Genomic DNA, 10,441 nt, shown 5'->3' with positions numbered 1-10,441 from the left:
TAACACGTAGAATTACTACTTTAAAATATTATGACTTTATTCTCTAAATCTCAGATTCATTTATTTCCTCAATGTGTTCCTAATACTCCGTCGTACCGTCGTACCATAGACCTACAACAATGATACATAGAAATTAAAATGTAAACAAAGAAACAGTTATTCATTTCCATTTTTATAAATCCACAGGGAGCCACTGGAGAGGAGCTGAAGAGACGCAGGTTGCTGACCTCTGATCGAACACCACTAGCTGCTTCCAGTCTAACCCCGTCACTCTGAGAGAGCTGCTTGGACATCTAGTGCTAGTGTGTGAATGCTGCATGTATGTAACAGGATCAGTGTTCTGATACCGTTTAGCTCTGAGAGTGTATCAGGATGTGTCTACTGGTTGCATGGAGCTGCCAACTGAAAGGAACCTTGTCCACGCCGGCTGGAACGGAGGGCTGTTTTGACTGCTGGGTGCTGGCACAGGTAGACATGTTCCCTTCTGATTTCAGCTGGAACAGGTCTGAGAGGAAATACCTCTGGCACAGAGCGAGGGCAGGCATGCCTCACCTCTGACAGTCTGGATAAAACCCTTCAGGAGACGCTGCAGGCGGAGAGCAGAGCGAGGAGAAGGCGGCGGCTGACGGCACATCGCCGTGTGTTGCTGTAAGCTGACAAACCCTCAAGGACAAGAGAGAGGGGGGGTTTCTAACAGCAGTCCTATGGATGCTTTATAGAGTCTGGAGCAGCGTATCACACTGCCCTCCTCCCCCCCCCCGTTCTCTGTTTCCTCTGAGTGCAGTCACACACACCCAGACAGGAGAAGCCCTTGAAGGCCTTCCAGCTTCAACATTTGGCCCGTCTGGAAATAATTAAAGAGGAAGAGGAAGGTGGATGAGGTGGTCAAACCAATTTTCCAAAAGTCAGTGAGACCCACCCTCATCCTGCACTGTGTGTACTCCCCACAATCCCCTTTGTAACACCGTTCCTCCTCGCTCAGTCCCCTCCTCTGCATCACACCATCATTCCTGTCTCCAGCTGGAGCGGGGTTACTACAGGGTAGTTATGGACTCGACGTGTCGGCTCTGTAGTCGTCTGTAGCTGTCCTCAGCTCCCGTAACTTACACAGCAGACTGACATCAAGTTCACTCAGACGTGGTGGACCGGTTTGAGCTGAGACCGGGCCAGAAGGCAGTGGTTCAGAGGAGCCCTCTCTGAGAACTCATACCAGTTTACCTACAGGTCACTAACAAACACTGCTTAAAGGGACTCTATGTACGGTTCTCCTTCCTTGGACCACTGCAGACCGGGAACATCCCACAAGAGCTGCAGTTCTGGAGATGCTCTGACCCGGTCGTCTAGCCAGCACTATCTGGCCCTCGTCAAAGTCGCTCACATCCTCACGCTGGCCCTCCTCACGCTGGCCCTCCTTACGCTGGCCCATTTCTTCTGCTTCCAACACGAAGTTCAAAGTTCAAAATGTTCACTTGCTGTCTAATATATCCCCCCCCCCCCACTGCCAGGCGCCATGGTAACCAGATAATCCATGTGATTCACTTCACCTGTCAGTGGTCTGAATGTTATGGCTGATCAGTGTAAATTATTATACATTATATTTCACCATAATTCTTATATTTCACAGCTGGACGATCATTTCAGTCACACTAACCCTAAGGAGAGCATTTGATTGTATTCATGCTGAAATCATGATGTCATGAATTGGATCATTTAATTTTTTTCTCACGATGTGCAACGTTATAAAGTTACGTACATTACATACAGTATCTTTTCTTAGTTTGAAGTGTGTTGTGTGTGTATAACAGCCATCTGTTAGACATCTAATGATGGACAAAATCTCAAATATAAAACCTAAATTGTAACATACATAGTTTACCTTTATGAACAAAAGCAGTATTAAACCTTCAGTCTGGAACCTGCTTTGAAGAGAACCACCGAGACAATGACGAAGTGTTTAAGACATTTATTATGCATACTGTCAGACAAAAATGTCTGAAAGAAACTCAGAAAAATGTCTGAAAAAAGTTACAAAAAAAAAAACAACTCTGAAAAATGCCAAAAAAAGTTTAAAAAACAAAAAAAGTCAAATGTTTGAAAAAAACTGAAAAATTCTGAAAGTCTGAAAATTATGAACAAAAGCAGTATTAAACCTTCAATCTGGAACCTGCTTTAAAGAGAACCACCGAGACAATGACAAAGTGTTTAAGACATTTATTATGCATACTGTCAGACAAAAATGTCTGAAAGAAACTCCGAAAAATGTCTGAAAAATGTTTAAAAAAAGAGTCTGAAAAATTCTGAAAAGTCTGAAATTATGAACAAAAGCAGTATTAAACCTTCAGTCTGGAACCTGCTTTGAGGAGAACCACCGAGCCAATGACGACGCATCCACAAGAGCCAAAGTGTTTTAAGACATTTATTATGCATACTGTCAAGAGTCATAGAAATCAACTTAAAAATGTTTTGTTTGAAGACCGGAGACTTTCATTTTTGAGATACTGCCATCATGTTCTGAGCAGAATATAATATTTACAGACATAGACTGGATTCATACGGGTTATCTGTTAGTTAGAGCGTTCATTTTACAACATGTATATTACAACCACGGCTGCTGCCGCCACCAGGAGTCAAACAAGTCCCAGGTCATGTTACTGGGACGGCCAGGCTCTCACACAACGTAACAACAGAATAATTACAGCCCCTTAAAAAACACAGATTAATTCACTTTAACAAGTTCTGAAATGATCATCCCAATAACATTTTTCTTTTTGAAATACAGTGACAGCTAGTGTTAGTGCAGTAAATAAGACGAAAACAGGAATTATCACTTCCCTACATCACCTCAGTCCTTCATTTCAGTTTAAATAGAATGGTTCTCAACAATTTTACAAAAACAGACTCGATCAGTTCAGAGGAGTTTGTTTTCCACATCCACCGTCCCTCTGCATAGATCTAACCTCGGTGACGTCATCAGCCTCTTCTCGTTCTTCTCGTGATTCAAAGTAGGTACCGGCAGGTGGGAAGGGCAGAGTAAAATATAGTAGTGACACATCGGTGGTGCGGAGTCAGCTCACTTGGCAGCTTGCCAGATAATGATGCCGAGTATGGTGAGCACAATGGAACAAACCATGGCGAGGATGCACATCTTCTTCCGGGACTTTTGCTGTGATAAACAAAATAAAAATAAAGCAGAGACAGGAGGGTTACCGGCAGGGACTTCACTGAATGACAGCACTGAAAGTGACGGCTGCAGACTCACCTGGTAGTAGGCGGCTCTCTGGAGCTGCTCTGTTCCTCGTTCTACGTGAACTTCAGCGTTCTCCACATTGGCCTCGATGCTATCTGCAGAACAGAACAAACAGCCAGGTCAGCTGGGAACGTCAAGTCGGTCTGAGCATACTCACAAGTGTTTAGTTATTTAGGTTGCTTTCTGTAAAATCCAATATCACCAGAAAGTGTCGTAACATCTCTGACGGATGAATATCATCTTATATTAGATTGATATACTGTAGTGGTGCATTCGGTCTCACCGCTGCTGCTGGTCTGCTACTTTGAATACAAAATAAGCGGAGCAGCTGTTTCTGATGTGCATTGTCCCCTCATGGTGCGTTCAGGACTGAGAGTTACAACCCCGACGCTACTCACCGATCATCTCTCCCTGATCGTGAATCATCACCGCCAGGTCCTTGAAGATCTGGTTCACATCCAGAATGTCAGACTGAAACACACAAACAAACAGACAAAGAGCTAGAATCAGCTACGTATGGTGGGGGGGGGGTCTGATGGTCTGTGTCCTGCTGTGTATGTATTCATATTGGAAATAGGAAGCAAAGGACCAGACCTCCAGCTGTCTGATGTTGGTTTCTCTCTCCTTGATGAGCTCCAGGTCCTCCTCTGTGATGGCCACCTCCTCTGCCTGGGTGGTCATCTGACCCCAGTCCTCTTGGCTTTACACAAACAGGAGAACATTCAATAAGACTTCAACACAGTTCCAAAATAATGTGTCCGTACACTAAAGCTGACCTTCCTTCCTGTTGTGTTCGGTGTACGTTGTTGTTAATCTGAACTGTATTAACTAAATGAAATGTTACAACAACTTCTAAATCGTTTAAAAACTGTACTACATCACCCCAAACTGAATCTAATGCAACTAGACTTAATTATTGTTTAAAACTTTCACACATGCAGTGTGAGTCCATCTATTTGTTAAGTAGTGACAGGTTGTTTTGTATGGAAGACTTAAAATATGTAAAGTGAGATACAATACACTATGTGTGTTTTTATGTCGTAATTTATGTTTGTTAAAACGGACAATCATTTACCCTGCTCTCTTTTCCTAACATATAACCAATGAGTTGTTTTATTTTTTTTAAGCTGTGACATGAATTTTCCATGCCCCGATAAAATCAGATCACGACGAAGAAACAAAGTGAAGATATGTTTTACATGTCAGTGTTAATATCCAGCAGAGGGCAGCGTAGACCTGCCGACACTAGATGCAAAGTACTGCCGTTAGTTTTCATGAGGAGGTGAAAGGATGGAAACACATCGTCAATCAACAATCGACTGTCCAATCACAGCTTTGTTCATATTTTGGCATTTTAAACCTTCCATACTTTTGAGAACTTTGGGTCTCACAGTACACGTTGCAAAGTGCTGTTCCCAAGAGGAAGCCCTGAATGAATGACGGTCACTTACTTATCGAAAGAAACAAGCTTTTCATCCCGAGAGGCGTCTTCATTCTGAGGGAGAGGGAAAAATCCACTATTGCCAAGGTCAATTTAGCAAAACACAGATTATCAGGACGTTTCATCGCTCCTCTCTCATTAGTGTGGTGAATTCTTTACGCGCCGTCCACCGACTCCTACTTACTGATAAGCGGGATCCGGCTCTCGCCCTGGCGACCGACTCCTTCTCCTTCTCTGCTGCACGCCGCTGGATCGCTTGGAAGTTGTTGAGAGCTGCTGAGAAGTCATTCATCAGCCGGTCCCTCTGGATCTTCTGCTGCCTCTGGACACCACAGAGAGCAGAGGGAGACGGACGGGATGAGACCGGTTAGAAAGACGAGGAAGAATTCATGGCGCTAAAGAGGGTCACGTTTACCATGACACAAATAGAATCAAATTGATCATATTCATTTAATCAGACTGTTGGAGAAGCTGTGATGGAAGTAGTTCTAACCTCGGACAGATTTTAGACATTGATGATGATATCTTTTTAAATAAGCTGCTGATACCAACGTCACTTTAACTCCCACCACTCATAGCTGAGTGCTAGTGATGTATGATATTATGATGTATTGTAGACTTACTTGCTCTGAGGGTGACGTGGGCAAAGGGATTGAGCCCAACTCTTTCAGGTGCTTGTTGGTTTCTTTGGCCAGTTGGTTGGTATAATGTTGTATCTGCTGCCTGTGGAGAGACCAGAGGTTTACAATAATCTGAGGAGTGCGTGTCTCTACAACCAGAGCTCCAGACTACCCAAGATCACCCGTCATCTGGCACAAGAAAGTACACCTTTCTAGTACGTGTGACCGCGCACTGTTCTAGTATACTGTATGTAATTTAAGATCGTTTTGGCGAGCCTTCTGGATGACAAAGACGAAGAAGACTAAACCCAAAAACAGTCACCATCTTTCTGAGCTCAGCTGCCTGTTAACACCACAGAGACCGACCTCTTGTGGCGCGTGTTGTGCACTACATCACATCACATCAATACAGCATCATAGAAAGGTGGATACATACAGACGATCCTGGAGCTGACTGGTGTCCTGACTGGTCCCCAGCTGGTTCACCATGCTCTTGATCTGAGCAGCTGTCACAAGAACAAAACACAGTGATGAGACTCAATCTTGTGATGGATCCGTCTATAAATACGGCTCATATAATATACTTATAAGCCTTGATTATATGGCTTTACCAAAGGGTTGATCTCATCAGAATAAGCTTTTGATAAGTGTCCTTACATTTTAACAGATCAGTAAAAACATTCTGTCATTGAACATCATTTAACATTTTAATGTTATGCAGACAATATAGAATTAAAATAAGAATTAAGAGTCAAACTAATCAGGTTTTAGCTAAATCATACTCCAACAACTTGTTATGACACGCTGCATATGACACATCTAAGCAAGATGTCAATAATGAGAACACGTAACCTCTCTTAAACACACTGAGATTATCTACAGTCACTGACAATTCTGCATAAAACTATTTTAGGTTAGGGCGGAACAATCAATAGAGAATCAATAGAGAGTGCCTAACGTGATGGAGTGTTTACGTATTCCAGCTAACTTTAACCCCCTCGCACTGTGAGGGAAATGGTATCGTCTCAAAGGGGAATATTCTTCAAACAGAAAGGGGTCATATTTTATCCATCCTTCATTTTGTGTAAATAGAAATAAAATAAATAAATATGTTCATTGGTGAACGCCCCGTTGAACTGTGGTACACGTGTGTGAGATGGTCTCTTCACTGGCTCATCCCAGTGGCCACCATGGACCTCAACGTCCCACACACGTACCACCTGGTTGCCAGAGCTCTTAGTCACCTGGAATCTTGTGAACCCGCGAGAAGATTCTGTCGGACTGATCTCTCGGATGACACTGGAACTTATACCGAGCCAGAGCCTTTCGGGGATCACACCTGACTTGATATTAATACTCCACATTCTGAACTTTCCTTTGTTGTGTGTAGAGGGCGTGTGATCGATCGATAAACAGACAGACAGGACACGGTTTCTTAGCTTGTTTGCTTTTCGTGAGAGAGAGAGAGAGAGAAAGAGAGAGAGAGAGAGAGAGAGAGAGAGAGGAGCTGTTTCTACACACCTTCCTCTGCTGATCTAGACAGAATCCTTCAGAAAATCTAAATATAGTCAGCGCTCTGATAGCGCTATGTTCTTATGTTCTTATGTTCTTATGCTCTGATTAATAAATGTATCCTTCTTGATTTAGAAACAGTAGCCTTTTGTTATTGTTGTTATTTTGCGCTTCTGAAGCTATTTCATGGTTAAATCCATGAATTTTATTTTATGAAAAAAAATAAATGCCCCCTCTCAATTCTTAACAGTGACTTCATCCTGGCCGCCGTACTAAAGAAGTGTTCTGTAACCTATACATCAGTAATATAGGCCTCTGGCTGTTTCAATGCATATTCCCAATCTATACCCCCCCCCTTGTTCAGATGCGTCCATGATCATGAATGTTCAATGAATGTTGATGTTGATGCAGTATTGACATTACCAACACAGAACACGCAAGGTCTGCAGATTTGCATAACAGAGAGAGTTCAATAGGTGGTCAGATTGTTTTCCTTTACCTGTCTGGCGCTGCATGTTCTAACAATCGATCCTAATGATCAGGTCTGTGCATACTCTGTATGTATGTGATGTTATTGTACCTTACTGGAACTGATGATCATGTTCAGGGTTTGGAGCACAAAGAGCTCCTGATCCAGCAGAGACTTACTGTTCTGTGTGATCTTCTGGATGTTGGAGCTACATGTCTGTATGAGGGCGTTGAAGTCCCGGGGGACCGGGCGGGAGCTCTCTGCTTTACCGTAAGACATGTCTGCAGGAGTGTGTTGCTGCCTCAGAGGTTGAGCTTTGGCTGCAGACAAACGGAGAGGGAAAGAGTGTTTAACAAGTTAGAGCTCATTCAGATGTGTTAGTAACTGTCATATCTGCTATGAGATTTAAACAGACAGAGACAGTTAACTTTAGGTTGACATACAGCAGGTCTATTCTTCATGTTATGGTAGAGTAGTGTCCTCCCCCTCACTACGGGTCACAAAGTCCGTTTACTGTCCAGTAATAATGATGATGTCATTGTTTTATTGACGCAGAGATTAAGCTGGTCTGAGGTGTTAGCCTGCAAACAGGTTAGCTGCTAATGTCGAATCATTCCAGATGATCGAGATGAAACAACATGTAACAGTCTGACAGCTGATCTCTGTGTTAACCCACACTGAGATCAGCTGTTAACATGGTTTATATTCACATGAATGATCTACACATGAAGCCAGTTAGCTGATCTATCTATCCATCACTCTATCACTCTATCTATCACTCTATCACTCTATCACTCTATCACTCTATCACTCTATCAATCACTCTATCTATCACTCTATCTATCACTCTATCACTCTATCACTCTATCTATCACTCTATCTATCACTCTATCACTCTATCACTCTATCTATCACTCTATCTATCACTCTATCCATCCATCTATCACTCTATCAATCACTCTATCACTCTATCTATCACTCTATCACTCTATCTATCACTCTATCACTCTATCACTATCTATCACTCTATCTATCACTCTATCTATCACTCTATCCATCCATCTATCACTCTATCACTCTATCACTCTATCTATCACTCTATCCATCCATCCATCACTCTATCTGTCTATCTTGTTTATTGAGGTTAGCAGCTGACTACAGTCTGCTCAGCTGCTAGCTGCTAGCTGCTAGCAGCTGACTACAGTCTGCTCAGCTGCTAGCTGCTAGCTGCTAACAGCTAGCTGCTAGCAGCTAGCAGCTCTCAGTGGTTGTGTATAACGTGTTTATCTAAACATCTCGTTCTTCACTAATAAAGACAAAGAGACAACAACATGCTGTCAACAGGATTAGAGGGTTTCCTGTGACCAACAGACCGTTAGTACCTGTACCGCTGTGTTTACCTGCTAGGTTCTGCTGTACCTGGATGTTCTGATGCTGGGTTCTGATGCTAGGTTCTGCTGCTAGGTTCTGCTGTACCTGGATGTTCTGATGCTGGGTTCTGATGCTAGGTTCTGCTGAACCTGGATGTTCTGCTGTTAGGTTCTGCTGCTCCGTCAGAAACTGCCCTTCCGGATCCGTGACGTAATCACGTAACGTCACACACGATGACAGGATTTTCTTCTTCTTCTTTGGTGTTTATTGGCGGTTGGTAAACCCGTTTATAGGTGCATTACCGCCTCCTACTGGACTACTGGAGGGGGAGCAGGAGATCGGCAGGAAAAAAATAAAATAATAAAATAATAAGAAATTAAGAAATTAAGAAAAAACAAAAAACATAAAATAAAAATGAATAATTATTATTATTATTAGTAATAATAATAATAATAATAATAATAATGATAATTAAATTCTCTCCATTATTCCTGTTGCCCTTAAAGGGACTGTTTGTAACTTTCATAAATGTCTTGTTAACAGCTTCACCTGTGGCCGTTAAGTCAACGGAAGTCAGCGTCCTGTTGCTGGCGCTTGTGCTCGCTCTACATAGACATGAAGGAGCATCGCTCAACACAGTGAGGAGACACACGTCAACTAAAAGCACAATATCACTCTATATTTCAGCTGCTTGGCAGTAATGTTAGCTGACCAGATGAAGGTCTCTCCATGAATCAATGCTGATCCTAGTGTCGGCTTTTCCTGCCTCAGCCTCCCGACCGCGGCCGGAGGGAACAGGGGAGACACCGGAGGTTTGGTCGGAGACGATAACGTTTCTCTCTGCGGAGCCCCGTCACTTCACAAGACACGGGAAACCTCTGTTGGTCTGGAGGAACCTCTGTTGAACAGCGAGAACGCGCGCGGACTTCAGCCACACGCGAGCGCGTATATGCGAGCGCGCATGTGTCCTGACTCGGTACATTTATACGCTTTGTAAAAAGTTAAAAATAGTCCCTTTAATATATTTATCTAAATGTTTATTTTCCCTGGCTTTGTACTTGTGAGCTGTTCATCCTCTGGTATCTGTTATTTTCTCTTGTTGTTCCTCTAACAGTTATGCACATGTCTTTGTAATTGAACCTGTATGACCAGTTTGTGAAATAAAGAAAAGATAAAATAAATAAATCAAAGGTGTCTCTGTTGCACCGTCTGTCCTCCGGCCGCTAGGTGTCGCTGTGGCGCATGGAGCTGCTCACTAACCGCCTGTGATGTGAAAGGAAGCGGAGTAGTGTGTTGATGACCCGGCATGGTCTCCTGTCGTTGGGCCGCAGCGCGTCAGTGGCTGCTTTCTCTCTCTGGACAGCAGTTTAACAACGCTAACATCATAAAGTCTAACTTAACGTCACAAAATGCCCAAGAAGACTAAAGAAGAGGCGGAGTGGGTGGGGGATGAAGCTCCGGCAGCTGGTGAGATCACTAGTAGCATTACAGATACCGTTAGCATCATGCTAATAGAGCAGGAGTCACTACCGCCAGACTCCACTGACAAAAATACCATTTTCACTTTAACCTGCTTATTGTCTTCTCCGTATATCTGGTCATTAACTACTTCAACTCTGTTATTAATTTATAGCATCTTATGATTAATTCGGCTGTGAGACAATTAATTTAGAGGCTGTAATTTTAATAAAATCATAACATTTACATGAGGTAAAGTGCTCTGTTGCTGGATAACGTGATGCTCCATAGGGCCTTCAACACTACAACAAAACAGTTAAAGT

The 10,441-nt window shown here is 43.0% G+C and overlaps 2 protein-coding genes across 3 annotated transcripts in view; one reads left to right on the top strand and one right to left on the bottom strand.

Annotated features, from left to right (window-relative positions):
* Window positions 1-2,720: 2,720 nt before the first annotated feature.
* On the bottom strand, window positions 2,721-8,782 carry stx12 (syntaxin 12). 2 transcript variants are annotated; one of them, XM_074614321.1, is made up of 10 exons: window positions 8,690-8,782; window positions 7,469-7,609; window positions 5,745-5,814; window positions 5,312-5,411; window positions 4,873-5,010; window positions 4,699-4,742; window positions 3,842-3,947; window positions 3,646-3,718; window positions 3,260-3,342; window positions 2,721-3,163 (listed from the first exon to the last, which is right to left on the bottom strand). In XM_074614321.1, exons 2-10 carry the CDS (start codon window positions 7,566-7,568, stop codon window positions 3,071-3,073), a joined length of 807 nt encoding a protein of 268 aa, XP_074470422.1. In that variant the 5' UTR covers window positions 7,569-7,609; window positions 8,690-8,782; the 3' UTR covers window positions 2,721-3,070. The 2 variants fall into 2 exon arrangements, with proteins under 2 accessions (XP_074470422.1, XP_074470421.1); XM_074614320.1 differs by having other exon boundaries at window positions 8,672-8,731.
* Window positions 8,783-9,940: 1,158 nt separating this feature from the next.
* abcf1 (ATP-binding cassette, sub-family F (GCN20), member 1) overlaps window positions 9,941-10,441 on the top strand; it is a 15,281-nt gene continuing 14,780 nt past the window's right edge. Inside the window, exon 1 of the mRNA XM_074614313.1 lies at window positions 9,941-10,127. Coding sequence (XP_074470414.1) covers window positions 10,070-10,127 — 58 coding nt within the window. The 5' untranslated portion in view covers window positions 9,941-10,069. The remainder of the gene's footprint in view (window positions 10,128-10,441) is intronic.

Source organism: Sebastes fasciatus, chromosome 17 (genome assembly GCF_043250625.1).
Source record: "Sebastes fasciatus isolate fSebFas1 chromosome 17, fSebFas1.pri, whole genome shotgun sequence".
Classification (NCBI taxonomy): Eukaryota; Metazoa; Chordata; class Actinopteri; order Perciformes; family Sebastidae; genus Sebastes; species Sebastes fasciatus.
The sequence above is the reverse complement of the archived record's forward strand: the minus strand, read 5'-3'. Positions and strand labels throughout refer to the sequence as shown.